Source organism: Nothobranchius furzeri, chromosome 4, assembly GCF_043380555.1.
Source record: "Nothobranchius furzeri strain GRZ-AD chromosome 4, NfurGRZ-RIMD1, whole genome shotgun sequence".
Lineage (NCBI taxonomy): Eukaryota > Metazoa > Chordata > Actinopteri > Cyprinodontiformes > Nothobranchiidae > Nothobranchius > Nothobranchius furzeri.
Window position 1 is genome coordinate 79,836,684 of NC_091744.1, and position 23,667 is coordinate 79,860,350.

Here is a 23,667-nt window from a genome sequence, read left to right on the forward strand (position 1 = left end):
AACTCACGGGTGATAGAAAAGATGGAATAAGCCTCAACAGTTTCTCCCACAGCTCAGCTCTGTTAGAAACGAGCTGCTTAAGCTGGATAACATCAAACACAACGCCTGGAACACCCCCGCTGCCAAGCGCCGCAAAGTGGATTGCTCACGACTTTTGAGCGCCGTCCGCTCCTCCTTCATTCACGTCAGGCGAGAGTTTTCAACAAGCGCTTCTGCTCACCCCAACTGTTTTCCAACCCCCCCACCCCCTTGCTGTGTGTGTGTGTGTGTGTGTGTGTGTGTGTGTGTGTGTGTGTGTGTAACCAGTTTGCCCCACTTGCTGGTATCAGAAACTGATCCTGCTGCTGTTTTGTAGACCAGTTCCTTTCTAAATGGGTAAGTAAATAAAGGTTTGAGGTTCTGTAAAACACTGTAGTTTACTTACTTTTCGATTAAACGTATTTGTTTGTATTCACGTTTATTAAATCCATCTTTTGCTGTAAAAACTACATTTAAAAATATGGAAACGCCGTTTCTCCGCAGGAGTGAGTGTGTTTGTTCATTTTCATCTCTCTAGTCTGTTTAGATACACAAAAAATTATCATATTTATCAATCGTAGTGTTTAATTTAGAACATTTTCTTTTATTTTGTTAAATTTACCGGCCTGCCTCTTCTGCTTTGGTTTGACCTCCTGCCAGAATTGACGCAACTCATGAAAACTAACCCCGGGTTTCCACAGGAGCCGTCAGCAGCACGTTACTGCAGCAGCACGTCTTGCTCGCGTAAGCTGCTGCTTGGCCCTTCCCACGAGACGCGAAGCAGCAGAGGAGCAGCTGTCACCGACCGAGCACGAAGTCACACGAGTGACTTCGTCAGTAAACACAACAACAAGCAGGAGAAAACTACAACATGGCTCCAAAATGTTTGTATTTTATGTTCTGTCCGTTTTATAATCCAATACGGACCTGAAAAACAAAGGAGACCGCTAGCTAGGTGATAACTTCTCACGGGGCCGCAGTTAGTAACTTCTTTTAAAAGTAAAGCAACCGGAAGGAAGTAAGTTTCTTTATTCTGAAAATCTCGGGAGCTTTGCTCCATTTCCGCGTCCGATTTCCGGTCTTTCCTTCCCCAAAAATGTCGAACTTGACCCGTTTCAGAGGCGTCGCGCGTAGAAAATAGAACCGGCGCGTAAAGGCCGCGACATGCTGCTCCTGAGACGTGGCCGGCTCGCGCTGCTGACGGCTCCGGTGGAAAAGGTTCTGCTGACCACAGCGGTTCCTATCAGCAGCTATGACATGCTGCTGACGGCTCCGGTGGAAAGCCGAGGTAAGAGCTCACGCCGAAAGCTTCTGGTGTGTTCCAGGCATTAAGCTGTTCACAGACTGATGAAAATATGATTTCATTTTTAAGGTTTGGATGTCTGAACATTGGAACAGAACATTGTGATTGGTGTAAAGAACACACGACAATCTAAAGTAGGTTGTTCTGAGGCATAAAGCTCTGCCTTTGGCCTGAAACCCCACAGATGTATTTTATTATAAACAACAACAAATAAATAACAGCAGCTACTTCCTTACATAGTCGTGAGAATCACACAGTTTGGCAAGTTCTGCACGTTCACACGCTCAACAGGCAGTTCTGCCCAGCTGGTTAGTTATTTTGGTAACTAATGACCAGAGCAGCATGGGTGCATCAGTGGATTTCCCAGCTAGTTGTGGGCAGAGTTGAAATGGATTCATTAAGGACAAAATCCCATTGTTAACTCAAACATATCATTATAATGCTGTGAACATGTATAACTCAAAAGTGCACCAGCCTGACGGTTTTAAATATAAAATGTTTAAACTTCTTCTGACCCTGGACCCCCACTTGAGTAGTTGAACACTAATCTTTTTCACCTCTGACCTTTTTTCATGTCTGTTTTTGGTGAAAGTCTTGTGGTGGGGTGTAATACCTCAAAATGTATTTTAGATACACAATAACAAATTTGTGTGTAGTTATGTTTGTGTGTGAGTGAGTGTGTGTGAGAGAGAGAGTGAGAGTAGGAGAGAGGAGAGAGAGGAGAGAGAGGAGAGAGAGAGAGAGAGAGAGAGAGAGAGAGAGAGAGAGAGAGAGAGAGAGAGAGAGAGAGAGAGAGAGAGAGAGAGAGAGAGAGAGAGAGAGAGAGAGAGAGAGACCCACACCAAGTCAGATACACTTTAAAACCCCGGTGGAACTGAAGCTTGTGTTTGAGTGTGAGGCTCCGCCCCTTCACTCACCTTACGAAGCACGCAGGCCAGACCCGTGTGGGGATTGACAGTCAGCCCCAGAGGGGTGGACTCCACCTCCTGGTACTGCAGACAGCAGGAATAGAACCGGGACCAGAACTCCACCTGCAGCTGACGGTACTCCTCCTGAGAAAACTCGAACTCTGTGATGCTGGCCTGCAGCTGAGACACCAGGAGAGGACAGGTGAATGAACTCTCCAACACCATCACAATCTACATCCGGGGTATCCCACATGAAAGAAGGTCTTGTATTGTAACAGGACAAAATCCGGCGTACTATTGAAAACAGATTATGTAGGATTGCTATTGACTATCTAGCCCAATGAATGCACAGGGGGTGACTGGTGACCCATCCAACATGGCGGCCAGCAGTTACAGCAGCGGTGATAGAAAACCCCGGCTCATGTCGCCTCTATGTTTATATGATCTGATGTCTATGCGCCTCTTTTTAATTCTCTTGAGGAAATCGATGAAAAACGATGTCCAGACAACCCCAACATACACAAACATCGTTAAACTAGTTTAGTCTGTGTTACCTCAGCAACTAAAAATAACCAGAGTCAAGCACGTCTTCCTCTGAGTTTTCCTTGAGGTATGTATCGGGTCACGTGACTCCAAAACAGTGCATTTTTTAGGGAAGCCTGCACACTTCCCCTGATTTAGTAGTTTTAAGCACCTGCTGGTTATCTGAAAACCTCGAAGGATAACCAAAGTAACTTTCGACCTGAGAGTTAAAGAACATTAAAGATACACTTTAAATTCACGCTGGGCTTAAATGAAAAACTGGGATGAAGTTGCAGACAAAACTCTATATTTATTGAAAAATTGAGAACAAATCAGCACATTATCCTTTATCTCCAGATATATAATTTTCATATGTAAACAATCTTCCATTTCGCTAAAGAGGTGTAACCAGCTGAAGCAGCTTTGATTTTTTTTGTTTGAATGGTGATAGAGCATTCTAACTACAGTGATTATGCTTCTCTTTATTATTTGTCTATAATCTGCTTCCGTACGTTTTTGAACCTTTTCAACTGCTTCAAATTTTAAGCGATTTCCACTCATTTGGCATCATCTGCAGCAGCAGCAGGCGTAAGTCGGCGGTTCCCAGCTCTGCTGTAGCTTTGTCATTAGCCCAGTCGAGAATGGTTCATGTGATCACACACATGCACACATTATTATTCTCTTTCCTTGCTCCTGAAGAACGGTTTGGATGCAAACTGTTTCTTTGTTGCTAATCTGCAGTGAATATCTAAAGGTTCTGCAAAAAGTAGCAAGGGGTCCTCTGAAGTGTTGCTAGGCTTGTCGCCAAGAACAGCGAAAAAGTCGCTAACTAGGCAACTCTGCTCTCGCTCTGCCGCTATGCTACAGATAGCAAACGCTACAGACTATGCCGGAGTGTAAACACGCATGACGTCATCTCGCATTATGCTGCGCCTGGAAGGCACCGGGGATGCAGGCTGTTCTACCTGAACATGCTCTTTTTCTGTGACTTTACAGGGATAGACACAATCACAGTAAAAATGCCAGGGATCGTTCTACAGGAGCAGGGCGTTGCACGAGAATGTCTGAGGAAGACATTTTACATTTCTGTACATGTATAGGTGGTTAAACTTCTTTAAAGTCCATTTAATGAATATTTTCTGATCAAGTTCCAGATTTTAAAGCGGTTTGAAGGTCAGACATTTCCAATGTTTGGTGTTCAGTTTTGGTCACTCCACTATTCAACTACATTTTGAGCTATATTAACATGCATGAAGTTGTTTTTGCTCCTAAATTGTAAAAACATTTTCAGCTTTTCAGTTCAGAGTTTTATGCTTTCTACTGTTTAGGGCAGGGGTCCTCAGTTATAATGGTCCGAGGGTTAGGGTTAGGAAACAAGATCTCCTGTAACTTAAAATTAAATGAAGCTTCTTCCCAGTTTCTCTTTAAGCTGAATTTAACATCAGTTTATCATCATAAAGCAAATCCTAGCAGGGATCTCCAAATTTTATTGAATTTAGGACTTTTAAAGACTTTCTAATATAAAATTAAGACGTTTGCTGGATAATTTATTTGATCTGGGACATGGCATTAACCCGGCTCACTCTGTGCGATTTTTGGCCATCTTTGCCAAATCCCTCATCTTGAGCAGAATCGTGACAAAAAACGGTCAACGTCAGAGTGATTTGCATATATGAGCAACATGCTGTGAACATACAGTGACAGGTCCCAAATCAGCCTCCGACAGTCTACAAGCATGCTTGAAAACCTACGATTCCTGTCTGCAACCGACCAATGAAAACACATTTTAGGGATGCTGCAGACTCCGCCTCTCTGAGCTTTGGTTTAATTTATATTTAAAATGCAGATTATAAACTAAACACCAGTTTTTATTTCTGTTAACAGCCCAAGTTAAACCAGAGTTATACTAAAATATTTAAACTACCTTTTTTAGACCATCAGATAAATTGTGCTAACCGTGATTCTGTGAGAGCTGAGAGGAGATGAGCTCACGAACATAAAAAATAAACACAAAAACATGAGATCCCTTTGCTGTTGGTGGAAATCTCACATGTTCAACCGGTAAGGGTGGTTCAGTAGCGTTTTACTGCAGAGGTTTAGATATTGCAGCGATCCGTGACTGATTGTTACTTCTCTGTAGTTTAGCTCCTGTGTATGAAGGAGGAGAAGGATGAACGACCAGCTGACAGATCAGCTGTTTAGCTGGAAGACGGGAAAAGGAGGCACGCAGCCGGAGTGTGACGCCAAAGCGAGGGTTTTAAAAATGAAGCGTCCTCTTTGAGGAAGATGAGTTGGGTCGTGAAACGACACTAAAACTGTGTTTTTATCTTTCCGGCTTTGTTTTGGTTAGCGGTCTGCTTATTGACGTATGCTTCAGGAGGTGCGCTCATGACCCAGCGTGTCCTGCTGGAGAGTGACATCATGCAGTCTGCCTCACCAAAATCATGTGGTGTACAGTGTGCCACCTCTCTGGAGTTGTCACGAACAATCCTGTGCGAAGGCAAAAAATCGCACACAATCGCCAGACTTTAGGCCATGTCCCCATCATTCATCTGTCCTGTACAGAAGGCCGGTTTCTTCGCTCTTCACACAATCAGACTACATAAATTGACACCCATGATGCTCACTTCTTGTTGATTTAGGACAAGATTTGTGACACACACAAATCTTGTCATTTTTCCATGTACTGAACCACAACTATATATGTCTTTATTGTGGTCTAATTCATGTTATCATTATTGTTCTCAATTGGTTTCTTTTAATGAGTCCGAGGCCTAGTCCACACGTAGCCGGGTTTTTTGAAAACGAATATCCCCCCTCCAAAAACTTGCATCCACACCACCGCGTTTTAAAAACAAACTCTGTCCACACGTACCCGGATGAATACGTTGTTAAGGACATGCCAGACCTGTAGGCGGCAGTACTTCCCCCGTTCTTAACCTCATCCTTCGTCTGTGGTCTTCCGCAAGGAGCAGTAATTCCACTTGCAAAAACAAACAAGCAGAAAGCGCTTGGACCATTGATGAAGCGAGCGCAGCTCTGAGGGCATCCATGCTGTCGGCTAGTGTAAACACAGGTCGCACACGTGATGTCAGCATTTTTTGTCGCGGAAAGGGACGTTGCGGACCTTAAAACTTTGGTTTTGTCTGTCCACACGCAGACACCCAAAACGGAGAAAACGCAGATCTTCACTTTGGCCGGAGTTTTTAAAAAGATCCGTTTTCGTGTGAAAAAACTCGGTTTTCGTGTGGATGACAGGCCAAAACGTAGAAAAATATCTACGTTTTGGCAGATCCCCGCTACGTGTGGACAGGGCCTGAATCTAACACGCGAGGGGTCTTTAGAGGTGTCCCTCAAGGTTCTTCAGTGGGAGAACACAATTTTTATTAGTGATTTGCCAATGTGTTGCAACTCCTGTTGTGTTCATCTGTATGCAGATGATACAGTCTTATATTGTTCGAAGCCAAGTAAGACAGAAATACAGGAAACTATTCAGTTTAATTTCAACAAAGTGCTGCACTGGCTAGCACAAAACAAACTTCTTAAACCTATTCTCGATCTGTCAACATGCGTCACTCAATACAGCGTCCACGCGAAAACTCGCCTTGGAACTTTCATCTGTTGCTCTTAAATCACACAAATAAAAATTCATTAATTAACGGGAAAAATGAAAAGCTGAACGGTATGCAAGTGGACCGAACAGAACAGGCCGAACTGGTTCAACACTCCCCCGTGAACCGTTACACCCCTACTGACTATGCAGATATATCAGAACTCCTCAGTAACTAGCCTTCGCTTGCTTGATGTTAATTACAATAGCTTATGTCGTTTAGCTTTAAGATGTCCTTTTAATACTCACCATTGTTATGTGTATGAACTTCTTTCGTGGTTGCCCTTAAAAGCTAGACGACAATTTCATTGGTTGTTATTTATTTTTAAATGTATTTATTTTGATTTTCCATTTAAGTAGAAAGTTTTCTAGTTTCGATTAACTCTTTGTCTTATACTCGTTTAACTGATCATCTTTCATTTGCTATTTGCCAACCCTAACCCAGTAAGAATTATTCATAATCAATTTATTTTATTTTCAACAATTACAAAAAATAAGCATGCCGGGAAATCTGTTCATCCAATCAGTTTAACTTTCATCATAAGTGTCATCACCGACAAACCAACTTCTAGTTAAGCTAACATTTTAGCAGAGAAAGCTAATTAGCCTTTAGTTTAGCGCTAATGTTCGGAGTACAAAAAAGAAGAGAAAAGGGAGAAGGGGCCCAATGCAATTTAGACCTTCCTTGGTTTATCTTTTTAAAATATTCGTTGCGCTCAAATCCAGTTACTGCAATGGTATTCTGACTGGTTTTCGGTTCGTCTATCCACGCGTCAGACGCATCAAAAAAATTTCCCTGTGAGAACAGAACGAGGAGACTAGATTCATCAATAAGTTTGCTGTACAGAAGAAACACAATTAAATAAGCTGGAGATGGTTCCCAGTCATCCAGGTCATGGTAATCCAAACGGTTCAAATGAAGGCAACTGGACTTCTTTGGTTTCTTGAAGACATTTCGCTTCTCATCAGAGAAGCTTTGTCAAATCTGACTGGAATATGGGAGAGTCAAGCTTACAAGCTGTAGAATGGGTGGAATGAGGAGCGGCCAAAGGAGTAGCAAATTTTGGGAGTAACCATAGAGATTAAGTAACTGGAACATAAATGGTGCTGGTTGTTGGAAGTGATGAGTAATGAGCTAAGACAGGGATTCCCTAGGTGTGGTGCGCGAGCTGCCGCTAGGGGGTGCGCGAGATGAAAAGTGTAATGGCTGCGGAGCTCAGAGAAGTCTGTCATATGTCACCATTAGCGTAGCCAGAAACTCATTTGTGGGTGAGCCTAAGAAAAAGTAAGTGGGCCCAATAAATGTAATTGACAAGTATATTTTGCGCGCGTGTGTGTCCTCTGCATGTGCCCTAGCTTCATAACAACAATGCGCCGAGCTTCAGCGCTCTGGCCTGTGCACGCCGACATGTTCCGTGTTTGATCATTTTTAACGATGTTGGAGAAATCTGAAAGTGGTGAGTCATTCTGGCAGATTGTAATTAACACCCTGTCTCATGCAGGTGTGCCATAAATTCCCTTTCTTTCTTGGAAAATTGATTCCTTGAAAGACCAACCGAGAAAAACAGCGCCCCACAGGTGCGTCACCTGATGGCACCACCACCTGTTGAATAGTTAATAATTACCTCACTCTCCACAGCCTGAGTCACCAGTTTTTTCAGATTGTCCCACGATAGGTCAAGGACTCTCTCAGAACCACGACGATAGATCTGAAGGAACCACAGAAGATTAAAGCCACCATTACACAGCTAATGAATGCAACAAGAGGCAAGTGAACTCACCTGCAAGGCTTTGACGATGGCTGAGGCTGTAAAACGCAGAGGAGAGAACAAAACATCCAGGTAGGTCTCCTGCAAAAACAAACAAGAACCATGAAGCATCAGGACCATGAATTGGAAAACTCTAGAAACTTTATCAGCAACAGCCCCGCGTCCAGAAGTTAGCCTGAGGAGAGGGGGTCAGAAAAGGACAGGAGTACAAGTAATCCAAAGGGGTTCAAATGAAGGCAGCTGGACTTCTCTGGTTTCTTGAAGAGAGTTGAATAGAATAGACTTTATTGATCCCTCACCGGGGAAACCTGCTTGCTACAGCAACACCAACACTTAAGAGAATAATTTGAAGAAAAATAATAACAAGGTACATGTATATACACATAGGCAGTAGTCTAGTATTGTAACCTTCAACCACTAAAAACCACAAATTAAAAAGAAAAAACTTGAGTTCCAACTAGGGCTGGGCAATATGGCCTAAAATCAATATCACGATATATTGAGGATTTCATCTTGATAACGATAATTGGACGATATCTACAGGTATGTGCAGAAACAAAAGTTTTCCACTGGATGAAGCGGTCACGTGCATTACGCTGAGTCACATTTTTACGTGACTTAAGGTGGTCAAGCTTCTTAAAGGAACATGAACATTGCCAACCTACACACCTTTTATTTTTTATCATATTTATTGGGATTTAATAAATTTAATAAATTTATTTATGGGAAAAATTTTCACGACAAGAGTCAGAAATTTCGATAACGATACATTTTCGATTTATTGCCCAGCCCTAGTTCCAACACTGCAGCATACTGCAAGACACACACACACACACACACACACACACACTATGTACAGCTTAAACTGAGGTGTTCTACACTCTTACTGCAGAGGGGAAGAATGACCTACGGTAGTGTTCTGTTTTACATCTGGGATGTCTCAGTTTGCCTGTGAAGGAGCTGTCCGTGGTCTGTACAGTGGGATGCAGTGGGTGGGAGGGGATTTAAGACGGAGGTCATCTTCCCCAGCTTCCTCCTTTCACACATCTCCTCAATTGAATCCAGATGGCAGCTGAGAACCGAGATAGCTTTGTGAACTAGCTTGTTCAGTCTCTCCCCGTCTCGGTCAGAGCTGCCTGCACCCCAACAGACCACAGCAGAGTGGATAACAAAGCCAACCACAGAGTGATAAAAGGAGTTTAGCAGCTGGGAATTAACTCCAAAGGACCTCAGCCTCCTCAGAAGGTGGAGGCAGCTTTGGCCCTTCTTACACAGAGCATCTGTGCTGTTGGACCAGTTCAGTTTGCTGTTGAGGTTGAACACCCAGGTACTTAAAGGTATCCACCACCTCCATGTCTGCTCCCTGGATGTTTACTGGTGAGTGAGGAGGAGTGGTTCTCTGGAAGTTGATCTCCATTTCCTTTGTTTTAATGGTGTTCAAGCGAAGGTGGTTACACTCACACCAGTCCACAAAGTCCATGATGTCTGACCTGTACCCCAGGTCATTCCCCTCAAACACACAGCCGACAACGGCCGAGTCATCAGAGAACTTCTGGAGGTGAAAGTTGCTGGTGTTGTAGGTGAAGTCTGAGGCGTTAAAGTCTCATAGTCATCTTCACACACTGGTAAAATTCATCTCCGCATGTGACCCATCCCCAGTGAGCTGCAGACACGTCCGCGCTCGTGAACTGAACTATTTGGTGGTTTAACCCCCCAATCCAACCCCTTAAGCATGAGTGTCAAGCAGGGAGGCTTTGGGTCCCATATTTAAAGTCTTTGGTATGACCCGACCAGGAATCGAACCCTGACCTCCCAGTCCCCGGGTGGACACTCTACCACTAGGCCACTGGGCTGGTATAGAAGGTGAAGCGAAAGGGTGAGAGCACCACACCCTGTGGAGCTCCAGTACTGCACACAACCACCTCAGATGTACAGTTGAGCAGCCTCACGTATTGTGGCCTGTTGGTAAGGTAGTTGATGGTCCATGCAGTCGGATAATCGTCCATTACCGCACCCCTCATCTTCTGCTGCAATAGATACCGCTGGATGGTGTTGGAGGCTCTTGAGAAGTCGAAGAACATGACTCTCACAGTGCTTTTTTGCATCTTGAGGTGAGTCAGAGCCCGGTGCTGCAGGTAGATGAGCACGTCCTCCATCCCATGTTTGGTTTTAATGCAACTTGCAGTGGGTCTATTTTTGGGGTCACCATTGAACGTAGGTGGGTGAGGATGAGTCTCTCCACAGTCTTCATCAGATGGGAGGTCAAGGCGACAGGTCTGTAGTGGTCTGGTGTCCTGGGATGTGATGTTTGGGGAACTGAAACCACACATGAGGTCTTCCACAGGATGGGGACCTGCTCCAGCTGAAGACTCAGGTTGAACATGTGTGTGACCACATCACAAAGCTGGTCAGCACAATCTGTGAGCAGTCCGCGGCTGACCCCGTCAGGACCTGCTGCTTTTCTGCTCTTAAACTGCCTCAGTTTTCAGTGGGGAGTTAATGCCAAGCTCCAGTGGGCAAATATATTGAAAATGAAAGAAACCACGGACACAATGGTTTGCTTTTTGAACAAAATTAGCCGAGACGGCAAACTGGAGCGCTGCAGCACTCCTTGAGCATCTGTTAGAGCTTAAACTCAGATCATCAGTGACTGCACAGGGACGGATGGGGACAGACGCCTTTAGGAGCGGCTTCAATCGCAATAAAAATCAAGTTATGTCCAAGATAAACCGAAGTCTGCAGCATCACAGAGACCGTCCCCATACTCCCTCTATGCCGCCATCACCTAATCTTTTATAAAAAGAACATGATTGCGCCACATTACCGCCACAGTCTGACCACTTATAAACGACCTGAAGCTCCCTGATGTCGCTACAGCGTTGCAGCAAATTGACGGCATTGTTTTGTTAAAACGTCTTCTCACACACACACACACACACACAAGGTGGTGATGAGCTAAAATTTAGCCACAGCTGCCCTGGGGCACACCGACAGAAGCAAGACTGCCAAGCACCGGTGCCACCAGTACCTCCAACCACCATCATCAGGCAAAGAGGGTGAAGTGGAGTGTCTTGCCCAAGGACACAAAGACTGCAACAAGCTGAGCGGGACTCTGATCTGCTAGCCTCCAGTTACGATGCGGGCAGTGAACTTCTCAGCCACTGCTGTAAAATTATTATAAGTTTCTCAGTAAATCTCAGCTTTAAAGGTTCCACATCATGCAAAACTGTCTTTTTGGAGCTTTTTACCATGTGATATTGTCATTTCCTCATCAGCAATATCCCAAACCATTTTTTGGCAACATTCTTGCATTTTCCTACCTCAGCTTCAATTTTTTTCAAATAAAAGTTACTGCCTGCAAACGGACAAAAGTAGCTCAAGTGTGTCAGGAACTGTTCCTCCCCCCGAAGCCAGTCGCAGCTCTGAAACCCACCTCCTGTGGAAGTAGGTCACGCCCACTTTCTCAGAGTTGCAGGAATAGAGAGGTTGACTTCATGCTGCAGTTGAGAATGTGACTTCATGTCACGGATGACTGCCTTAAACCTCCACCGGTACCAGAGTGGATATTCTGACTAATTTCTTCTGCATTGGGGACACCGCCGCTAAACCACGAGTCCTCCTGTCTACAAAGACGCGTAATGGCCAGCTCAGGACATGCGAGCTATTGTTTTGTAACAGACTTGGTAGTCCACTGGTTAGAGAAACTGACTGGTATGCTGTTTCACACCGACTGGACTCCCGGTCTTGGCAGTAGGGTTGTCACGGTAACCGGTATAGCGGTAAACCCCGGTAAAAAAGTTGACAATAAAAATAACCGTCCAGTTTTTAAAAAACTATATTATCTCGGTGGGTTTACCGTGGCCGCGGTTTCGGCGCGATGACCCTTACCAGCCACCGTCGCTTCAGCTGAAGTTCCCGCTGCGCGCACACGCACTTTTTAGTTTGCAACGGCACCAAAACTTTGAAGCTGAAATAATGGCCGAAGGAGGAGGCGGCAGCGCCCAGGACATCCATCAGCCCTCAAAGAAGACTAAATCGGAAGTATGGGCATATTTGGGATTTCTGAAAAATGCTGAGGGACAGTTAATAGAAGACGGCTATCCCGTTTGCAGAACGTGCAGGAAACAAGTGTCTGCAGAAGGCAGCAACACTTCAAATCTCATGGCACATCTGCGTGACCATCACCCACGTCTCCACAGCCAGTGCAAGGTAAGTTAACATCAGCATTTTAGCTTAAATGCATGACGCGAGGACTTTTGGTTGAGGGAGAATGCAACGAGTCACTATATACTGCAGCCGCAGCGTCCTCTGCCAGCATTTAAACCGTGTCACGGACACCCTGTTGCTGGATGAAGCATCTTATTTGTTGATGATGAAGAGAAATATACAATTAGTTCCTTGTCATGGATTTTTTTTACTTATTCAATGCCATTTATACTTGAACATTTGGATTTGATTACATAGTGTAGTAGTTATTTTAGTAATTTGTTTAAAGTGGATATTTGTTTTAAATACATATTTTTTAAGGTTGACTTGTACAGTGCTCAAGTCAAGTGTGGACTGGAGTTTTAGATTTTCATTTTGATAATGAAGAAAACAAGTATATGAGAAAACAAGTGGTGTTTCTTTGATTTGTTTACATATTGTTTATGTTTTGAATGTTTGGATTTGTATAATTTAAACCTGCACTGACTACTGTAACAAGTTCCAGAAAAATAAGCTATTTGTTCCTTTACTTGTGAAAAGTTGCACTTTTGCTAAGGCTTTGTGTTATTTTAGGTTTAATAAACACTGTTAAACCTTTTCAGAACTATTTCAGTTTGTGTAGAACAGGACTATCAATGCTTTCTGAACATATGCAACACCGTTTAAAAAATACCGCGATAATACCGAAAACCGTGATAATTTTGGTCACAATAACCGTGAGGTTAAATTTTCATACCGTGACAACCCTACTTGGCAGTAACTTTTTTTTCTTCTTTTTTAGCTGCACTGATGTTTTTAACACTTTATTGGTAAACTGTTTCAAATGTAAGGATTCATCTGTTTTTTACTTTCTTTATGTAGCCAGTGTGAGTCCATGTGAGGTGAGCAGAGTAAAACAACTAAAATCCTGCTTGGAAACGACCAAATTCTGAGATCTTTAGACACTAAATATTGTACAGAAAATAATCAAAAAAACTAAAACATAAAAAAATGAAATCTGCTTCAGCTGGCTACATAAATTACTGCCAACACAGAGTCATACTGAAATCAGGACGTCGCAAAACAAGATTAAAGGACCGTTGGACAACCAAGGCCAAAACAACAGCTGACCTGCGTAAGACGCCGTTGGAAGTGTTTTGTTAGAGCAGGCATGGGCGGAGCTTCACTGAAACAGACAGTTTCATTTCCAAGTATAAATTCAAGCTGATGAAAATATTTCCTATTTATGATCAAATTACCTCTGAACAGTGCCAACAGTAGTATTGTATCATATGTTGTGCCTACCGATGCTATCGAAGGTTTCAAATAGCATGATATGGCTCCTTACAAAAACAAACACTTTTTTATCTTCTACTGGCAAAATCTGAGCAGTCCTACCCGTGGATCCAGGTCTAGTCCCACAAGGACTTCTTCTTCTGGCGGAGGCTGAACAAAGATCTGGTTCCACTGGCCCGCTGTGTTGCTGTAAGACAAACCGACTGAGTTTGAATCAGAACTTTTGTCTGAAAACCATCTTCAAGGGAGACACTTACTGCTCAAAGTTGATGTATTTGACCACAGTGTTGTTGGACTGGTCCATCCACAGAGCCCAGATGTCAGAGGAGGTCAGAGCAAAGTCCACCAGAACCTCCTGTTTAGAGAAGTCTGGGTCAGTCAACACAACAAACCCTCACACACCAAAAAGAGGACCACAGCTTTTTTTCCCCTTTACCACAGAGAACACACAGATCTTGGTGATCTAAGGATGTCTAGCCCCTGCATACAGGTGTGTTGGACCCTTCATCCCTCTTCCTGCTTCAGGTCATTATGGGTTCAGGTTGAATTTTTGGGCCTGCTGAAAACTCCACAGTTCAATTTTTGTGACTGAGTAGTTGGATTTTTTTTCATTCCCTTTACAATTTTGCATTATTTAGGAAAGTGTTTCTCAACCCTGGTCCTCAACGCCGCCCTGTCCTGCATGTTTTCCATGTCTCTGCTACAGCACACCTGGTTCACATAGCTGCACTGCCTCCGTAGGATGACATCAGGTGCTGCAGACGCCTGCTAATCACTCATTCGTTTAAGTCAGCTGTGTGGCAGCAGAGAAACAATGCTGTTGGATACGGCAACATAGATAACATGCAGGACCAGGGTTGAGAAACACTGGTTTAGGATAATAAATGTGTTTACAATGGAAAGACTGGATTGAAAAGGGCTCTAGTGTTACTGCAAATGAATGAATGAATGAATGAATGAATAAATGAGAACACCTCTTTGCTTTATGGTTAAATTTAACATAATGGCCGTATCACTACCCACCCATCATTATCCCAGACGTACAGGTCTTTGATCTGTTGGTCAGCTGGCTCTGAGCCATGTCTTACCTGTGTGCTGAACAGAGAGGAGATGTGCTCAAAGCTGTAGCGGTTGTTATCCGTCCCGACCAGCTGAAGGACAATGAACTGTCCTCGCTGAGGGACGGCTAGATAAACACACAGGCAGAGGCCGGTTCTGGACGAGTAGGCCAGGCGGAGCCAGTTTCCCTGAGCCAGCAGACGTCTCACACCTTTGCATGCAGGCATGAACTCCAACATGTCAGTTTCCAGCAGACAAGCCTGATCCTGAAGAGAAAAACAGCAGAACCAGGTGCAACTTGGTCTTGGTGTTCAAAACTCAGAACCAACTGCAGAAAGTAAAACCATCAGACAAACCAGAATATTTACCTGATATCAAGTAAAAACACTGTTAGCGTTAGGAGAACCATAATTTATCACCGATATTGATTAGGGATCTTGGATCCTGAATTAGGTGGAGAACATCAGCTATGTCACAATTTAAGGCGACTAAAAACTGAACACAGATTGGCCCACTGTGAATTTCCTCAGCAGGGTCCTGGTTCAGCCCACCGTCTCTGACAGGAGCTGCTCCTCACCTTAACTCTACTGTAACACCAGAGCTGGCTCATGGAGCTCATTAGTGCGACTAGAATCTACAAAGTTTTCATAAATAAATACAACTTAGATCTGTGGCTGTTATTAAACCAGAACAAGAGTGCACCGCGGGAGCGAGATTGTAATGAGCATGCGCGTTTTTACCGCTTGGGCGACGGAGAAACGCGTTTCAACAACGAAACCGACCAGAATACTGTCGTAACACCGGAGCGCAGAGGTGTGGGTTTCAACAGGAGGGAGGGGGAGAGGGCAAACACAGAGGGACTGGAAAAGCCCACGGGTCATCACTACGGGAGGGTCCTGAGCTCTGATTGAGTGTTTTGCTAACATCGACGTCGGTTATCCAGTTATTTTGAGTTTTAATTGATATTGTGTGTTGTTATTATGTCAGTGCTAAATAAACGTATTTATTGTTTTGTAAGTGATTTATTCAATGTGCTAATTTTAGTGAGGTTAGTACACGAAGTAAGCATAAATGCTATAGTTCTAGTTATTGACGTGATCATTTCTTTTGGTTTTGGGGTTTTTTTGGCCTTGGTTTCCTCATTTTTGGTTTTCAACTTCAGCCAACAACTTTGTTTTTGGAGTTTCCCTAGGACTTAAGCCTGATTTACAGTTCCTGACAAAAGTCTCGTGGCTTGTGTGTGTTGTAGAACCTCCTGCTATTAACCCGACTTTTAATCGATCAATTGGTGTTAGAAACAGCTCATATGAAAAGCTAAAGCCCTCCCAAATATTGTTAAATGTAATGAAAAAAATGGGTTCGCTGAAAAAAGATGCATCATTTAATCAAGACAGAAAGGTCAAAATCTGGCCAGACTAAAGTGTTGTCGCCTATCCAGAAAAACGGTCAACTTTACAGCAAATCCAAAAATATATCAGCAAATGAAGTAGTGGTGCTGTGAGATCCAAATTTTATATCTTGTATGACTTCCATGAGCTTGAAGGACAGCATCCATGCGGTTTGGCACTGATTTGTAAGATTTAAAGCTGAAGTCGTCTTGCATGCCTCCTAGAGTTCATCAATCTTCGTTGGTTTCGTCTTCCATGCTTCCTCTTTCATCCTACCCCACATATGCTCATGTCTGGTGACTGGGCTGGCCAATCCTGGAGCATTTTGATCTTCTTCGCCATAAGGAACTTTGATGTGAAGATGGAAGAACACGATGGAGCACCTGCTGCAGAATTTGGCCTTTTTTATGGTTGGGAATATAAGGGGTAGCTAAGATTTCTTGGTATTTTAGACTATTGATGTTGCCTTCCACTCTGCAGATCCCTCACCCCATACTGGATGTAACCCCAGACCATGATTTTGCCTCCACCAAACTTCACGGTTTTCTGGGTATATCTCGGCTCCAAGCGGGTTCCAGTAGGTCTCCTGCAATATTTGCGGCAACTGTGGTGTAATTCAACAGAAGATTCATCTGAAAAATCCGCCTTCTGCCACTTTTCCAGCGTCCATCCTTTTAGCAGGCTGTGGGACTTGCCACACGGTTTTTCAATTGTCTTTTGTTTAGTGCTGGCTTGTGAATAGAACAGAATAGAAACACTTTATTGTCCGACACCATTTGTCTTTCTACAGCTCATCGTCATCCACCTCATCATTCACACTTTCATTGAACAGTAAATGCAATAAAAATCATAAAAAACTAAAAACAGATATAAGCTTAAAAGCCATAAAACCAAAGAGGCAACTATATGCCTGAAACACATAAAATCATTTGTGGGTTATTGAAGTTCTGTCTGTTGAGGGCTTTGATTGCTGATGGAATGAATGATTTCTTATGGATTGCTGTTTTGGACGGTGGGATTCTGTATCTCCTGCCTGATTGGTTGTGATGATTTCCATTCATGTATTTTACTTTTTATCGACCTCACAGTCTTTTCCTGTTTAAAGCAGAGAAGAAAATTAAATCTGTATTCCAAATCATTGCCTTTTTTTGTATGGTAGAAGTATCGGTATTGGTAATCGGCATCGGCGAGTACTCAGATCCAAGTATCGGCATTGTATCGGTTTGGAAAAAAGTGGTATCGTTGCATCCCTAATTTGTACACAAGCGACAAGACTTTTGTCAGGAACTGTAAACTTCTCCGTGAGAGAGACGGAGAGACTAACTCTGAGTGTCGGAAAGGTTTTCACATTCCAACTTCTGCTCGGGCAGCGGAGCGTTGCAAAGCAATTCCCCGCCAGGACAGCAGAGGGCGTAGCGCTGGTCTGTGGTACCCTGCTACCATAACACTTGTATCTGGTCCCTGATAGTGTATTTACTAATGTGTTTGTACGTTTCAGAGACTTATAACACGGACAAATCTGTCCTCCATTCTCCAGCTCTTCATGCCGTCACCACCTCTAAACTCACATTTCCCGTCGTTTCTGTCCGCGTTTGCTCCGTATTTTTTACTCCTTCACTCACGGGTGAATAAATGGAAATATTTTCGGACTTTTTCCGCGATGCGTTCTTCAATCTGTTTTGGGTCTGCCGCTAAACATCTGCTTACTTTTTAATGGAGCTCCAGCGGTGCTGGTGATGAATATACAGGAAGCGGCGTCCTGACCAATCACTAGCTTGTATTCTCCGTCACTTTCAACGGATGTTTAAAAATTTTGCGCATGTCGCCGTCACCTTGTGTGAGCCCGTCGGAGAGCCCTTACGCCAACGCGTAATGGTGTTGTGTGTCTCCGCACCGACAGAGAAGTGGGTCTATGCCCTCCCTCCTCTGGGTGCCTTGCTTTGGTTGCTGTGGTCAAACTGATGCTGCTGGGGCAGATGGCTCCTCTGATGGCGTTTCCTTGCCTTATCTTACTTGTCTCATTTGAACTTAGCCAAATATAATTGTTCCTGGTGTTATTAGGTGCGTGTGTGTGTGTATGACTGTTAATGCTTTTAAACTTTTATGGGAATTTGGGGTCATTTTAATTCTGTAAAGCACTTCGGAGTCACTTTTGTTTGAAAAGCGCTTATTTCCAGGTTGAGGTAATAGCTAAGGTACACAACATATTTAATAATAAATGACATTAAAAATGCCAAGAGAAATATTTTATCATATTTTGTGCCCATCGTTGATCTGGAGAGTATAAAATAATATGATGCAGGCTCTTTAAGTAGAGTTTTGCTCAGGATTATACGGAGAGCAGGGTATATACAGCAATCCTTAAGTAAAATTTACTACTTTTTAATACTTTTTTTTACTACCTTCAGAATTTTTTTAAAACCATCACAACACTAAATTGCAAGTGTTAATCAGCGACCTATTTACACATATTTTAACATATATAACATACAAAAAGAATAGACTTAGAGACTCACTGATGTTGACAACGTATTGCGCATATTTATTTTACTTAGAAAATATGCCAGGCACTTCTTTTCAGCGGTTCAGACAGTTGACCACGGGGCCTGAAATGATGCAGAACGACCACTGAATATGACGTCATCATAATGTGACCGGATATGCTAAAGTAGGGCTGCTCAATTATGGCAAAAACAATAATCACGATTATTGTGACTGAAATTGAGATCTCGATTATTTAAGACGATTTTTCAATTTATGTAGATTTTTTAAATTTATTTTTATTCAGTCATAAAACTGCTCAGGGCACAATCAGGGCAAAAATAAACAAGAAACAAGATGATCACTAAAAGAACTCCTGATTCCCAGTATAAAAAGACCAATATACTTATAGCTCATAGTTTATGACCCAAGGGCTATAGACCTTGGTTTAACTCATTTAAGTCTAACCAGTACAGACCCAAATACCAATATCTTGCAAATACTGACAGCAAGAATTATACAGTGGCATTTATAACAAATAAATGCAAATAAATTAATGTTCACAAAATGTTGCATAACATTTATTGAGTCGTGTCAAGGTGCTGTAGGAGAATGCACTAGCACCGTGTCCTCAGAGAGATTAGTTATTATTTATCAGCGTGAGGAACTTATTTCTACCTTATTTATAAACTATTTATTTACAAGTCCATCAGTTAATGTAATAATTGTCCCAACCACAGCTGCACCCCCCACCCCCCAACCCGGTCTCACAGCAATCGGGGCAAGCTGCATGTGTGTTTAGCGCGCCACACGCGCACATTTAGCCGTTTTTAGTGGCTCAGGAGTCCGCAGGTGCGGTGTGTGTGTCACTCACTCTGGTTACTCCAACAGGGAGCCGGCTCCGAGAGCCGTTTCTTTAGCGACTGACACATCACTTCATCATTCCCTTTCCTAATGTCCTGAAGAACGGTCCGGAGCGCAGGCGGAGTGTTTAGCTAACCTGCAGCAGGAAATGTCGACGATAGTTATCCAGAAAGTAGCTAAGGGTTACCAGAGATGTTTCTGAGGTGTTCGCTAGGTACTTTTAAGATTTAATAAGTCAAGAAGGGGGTCTGAAAAGCTGCTAGAAATAGCATCAAAGTCGCTAAGTTGGCAACGGAGCGCTTCATTTGTAACTCAGGGCAGCTCAAGTGGGAGGAGCAAATAATCGGCTTGTTTTATTTTTATAATCGTTCAAAACATTTCATTCGGAATATATTTCTATGTCGATGTTCAGAATACGACACCTGATAGTCTGAAAAAAATAATACCTAACTTGGAAAAAATAATACCTCTGAGACCAAATTTAACACTTTTAATGGCCTTAAATTTGACTATTTTTATTTATCACTTTTTAATACTTTTTAAAACCCCGCGGACACCCTGGGAGAGTTTTCGAAATGAGGCTCTTGATGGTTCTTATGCAGGAGAAACTGACTGAAAAGACAGAAACGCACCATGAGAGACCACATCCTTAGCCTGTGGTCCTGACCCAGAGCAAAGATCAGCGAGTCCTCCTCAAGCACCCGAACCGCTAGACTCATGACCAAGTCCGCTGGACTCTGATCCCCCAGAATGGCAGTCGGCATCCAGCCAGAGATCCTTTTCATCACAGAGGTCTGCTTCAGGTCCAGAACAGACACGCCACCTGGAGACACATGCATATTCTCAGCTCTACTACCTGTGGAAAAATCATGTAGCCTGGCCTGCCAGACTCATCCTCTGGTTAATTCTGCACAGAGAAAGAGTCTGGTAGCTCACAGGCAGAGCGGCACATGAGGGGCGGGACTAGGCAGCTAAATAATATCCTAGGTGTGTTCTTGCTGTGTCTTTCTAAATCCATGCTTTCGTTCTTTTTAAACACAGAAACAGTTTTGTTTACCTGTTTTGTAGCTACAGTTTCGCCATCAGCGTCAGCCTGAAGAAGCCGGCAGCCGTCGGCGAAACTGCAGCTACAAAACAGGTAAACAAAACTGTTTCTGTGTTTAAAAAGAACGAAAGCATGGAGCTAAATAATAACCAATCAGAAAAAAGATGGAAAGCCGACTGTACCGCGCGACGCTGTAGTTTTTTTTAGCTGTAGTAAAAAATTAAGTCTGGCAACGACGCACACATCTTTTATTGTTTTAACAGAAAAGCTTTTAGCACTTCTACTTGTTGTGGTTTTAAAGACATTCAAGTCATTTAGAACAGAGAAAAGAGTCGCAACGAACTCCGCCGCTGTCTTCGTTGTTTATGAGAAACTGAGCGTCACTGTGTGTGACGTCTGCGATGCTGTAGTTTTTTTTGCTGTAGTCAAAAACGGCGTCTGACGACAACGCAAACATCTTTCTTTAGAAGAAAGGCTTTTAGCACTTCTACTTCTTGTTGTTTTAAAGACATGTTCAAGTCATTTAGACCAGAGGAACGAGCCGCAGCGAACTCCGCCTCAGTCGCCATGTTCGACAAACTCGGCGTTATGGTGTGTGACGTACGCTGCTCAGCGCTGATTGGCTTGGTCAGAACTCTCAGGGGGTGGGGTTATTTGAATAGGAGAGTTTCCAGACCCTTTCTCTGTGCAGGATTAAACAGAGGAGGAGTTTGGCAGGCCAGGCTACTAATCATGCAACTCACCCTGGGAGTCTTGAGGTGGTAAAGTCACAATGGTAATGCCTCCAGCAGGAGAAGCCAGAGCAAAGTGAGCATCACCATGGAAACTGAGCCATGCCGCTGCAACACCGGCACTGGCGGTGTGTCCTGCACAGCCGGGGATGACAGCATGATGAGCTGGGTCCTGCAGATCTAGTTTCATCAGATCGGTGAAAATGGACTGCATGTGCTGCTCAGTAGCCAGTTCCTGTCATTAGAAAAAAAAAATAACATGGCATCAAGAAAGACTTGCAACAGAAACCATGTCTGACCTGCATCAGCTGGAACTGGACTTCCTGTCTGCGGTAAGGCATTTTGCATCACTTCCAGTTTTTAGTGATGCACTCTGTGAAGCTACTCAATGTTTGTGGTGTAGCGTAGTGGATTAGCTAGCTCACCTACGTTGATCTGATTTCTCTGTACTGAAACTTGTATGAGTATTTGTAGCACATATGCACGCTAACACACATTTTCTGTTACTGCACCAAACTTCGAGGGAACGCTTTGTGTTTCGCGTGCCATTTTATTTGGTGTTTAAAGGGTTTGCTCGTCTGGTTAGCTTAGCCTTAGCATGGTTATGCCTACTCCTGTCTCCATCTCTGTCACCCATCTCTTGCTCTGTGTGTCAGATGTTTAGTTACTGCCTCCTTTGGTGATCATGGTATATGGTAATGTAATAAATGTAGCATTTGTTTAGCTTTGGAGACTAGGGTGTTGGATTTGGAGGCCCGGCTCCGCCATAGATAGCCATAGCTACTTAGCTAGCTCTCCCTTAGCTAGTCAGTGACTCGATGCAACCTGGTGGGTTCCTTATATAGGAAACTTTTTACTGATTGGCTTAATGAACTGAGCTGTAATGTTTACTGTGTGAAGTCATTCATTAACATTTTAGCTTTTTATTAACATAGCTAAGCCTAGTCTAAATCACATATCTAAATACACTCAACGGTCACTTTATTGGGTACACCTTGCTAGTACTGGGTTGGACCCCCTTTTGCCTCACGGCATACAAGTGCTCATTAAAAAAAACAGACGTCTGATTTAGTAGCGCGACTCTTCAGCTTCGCCAATTCCAGTCAGAACTGACAAAGCTCCTCAAATGAAAAGCAAAACGCCCAGAAACCAAAGAAGTCTAGTTGCCTTCATTTAAACCCTTTGGATTACCATGACCTGGGTGACTCAGAACCTCCACCAGCATGTTTCCTTACATGGGAAATTATAATAATTGGCATAATTAACTGAACTCAAATAGAATGCTTACTTTGTGACGTGCCTTGAGACAACAACGTATAAATAAACTTAACTGATTTGACTTTTTAGAACTGAGTCAGTCTCAGTACAGGAGACCAGCAGGAATGCAGATCAGCAGCTGGCTGCAAACTGCCACATACACCTGCAACACAAATCTTTAGACTCACACTGCGGTACATGCACGCTGGATGAGGCAGCACCAGCCTGTGGACACTCTTATTGGTGCTAATCAGGATGATGACATTGTTCCGTGTTTCCTGGATGCTGACTCCTCCAGGCAGAACAGTGCATGGGCTGAACTTCAGTCTCACAGCATTGTTCAGCAAGTTACAATCCAAAGACTCCTCCACCAGCTGGACCGTGTCCATTGACGTAGACCTGCAGGAAACAGAACAAGTACACCACAGCAGTGTCAGCATCAAATAAAAAGGTTGGAGACTGAAACTAATATATTTAAAGCATAAAACATTTTCTTTGTGTTTAATCTTAACCTACTTTATGTGATGCAACAGAATTATGAATCTGGTAAATAAAATAACTTTAATATATCTTTTATCTTTACTGCAAGCAGACCGTCAGAGCTGTCGATGGACCCTGACTGCTGACGTGTGGACCAGCCGTGCTACAGAGGCGTACCTTGGTGTGTCCTGCTATCTCCTGAGTTATGATTGGAAGATGAAGCTCTTCACCCTCGTCACCATGCCTCTTGTGAACACAAGTCATGTTTGGTTTTAGGTGCCTACCTCCACCTGACTGTAGCATTTGTGTTAACAGGTTACAAAGATAAGCTTTCTGGTGCAATAAGCTGAACTTTTATGAACGACACGATTAGTCGACTACTAAAATAATCGTCTGTGGTAGGGTTGTCACGGTAACCGGTATAGCGGTAAACCCCGGTAAAAAAGTTGACAATAAAAATAACCGTCCAGTTTTTAAAAAACTATATTATCTCGGTGGGTTTACCGTGGCCGCGGTTTCGGCGCGGTGACCCTTACCAGACACCGTCGCTTCAGCTGAAGTTCCCGCGGCGCGCACACGCACTTTTTAATTTGCAACGGCACCAAAACTTTGAAGCTGAAATAATGGCCGAAGGAGGCGACGGCAGGGCCCAGGACATCCATCAGCCCTCAAAGAAGACTACCTCGGAAGTATGGGCATATTTTGGATTTCTGAAAAATGCTGAGGGACAGTTAATAGAAGACTGCTATCC

At 43.4% G+C, this 23,667-nt stretch overlaps 1 protein-coding gene across 1 annotated transcript in view; it reads right to left on the reverse strand.

Moving 5' to 3' along the window:
• Positions 1–23,667, reverse strand: part of nup160 (nucleoporin 160) — a 56,183-nt gene that overhangs the window by 27,273 nt on the left and 5,243 nt on the right. The window contains exons 3-11 of the mRNA XM_015964991.3: positions 22,625–22,835; positions 21,192–21,414; positions 20,036–20,226; positions 14,700–14,936; positions 13,869–13,966; positions 13,714–13,798; positions 8,143–8,211; positions 7,987–8,070; positions 2,239–2,409 (exon numbers count right to left, since the gene is read on the reverse strand). Coding sequence (XP_015820477.3) covers positions 2,239–2,409; positions 7,987–8,070; positions 8,143–8,211; positions 13,714–13,798; positions 13,869–13,966; positions 14,700–14,936; positions 20,036–20,226; positions 21,192–21,414; positions 22,625–22,835 — 1,369 coding nt within the window. The remainder of the gene's footprint in view (positions 1–2,238; positions 2,410–7,986; positions 8,071–8,142; positions 8,212–13,713; positions 13,799–13,868; positions 13,967–14,699; positions 14,937–20,035; positions 20,227–21,191; positions 21,415–22,624; positions 22,836–23,667) is intronic.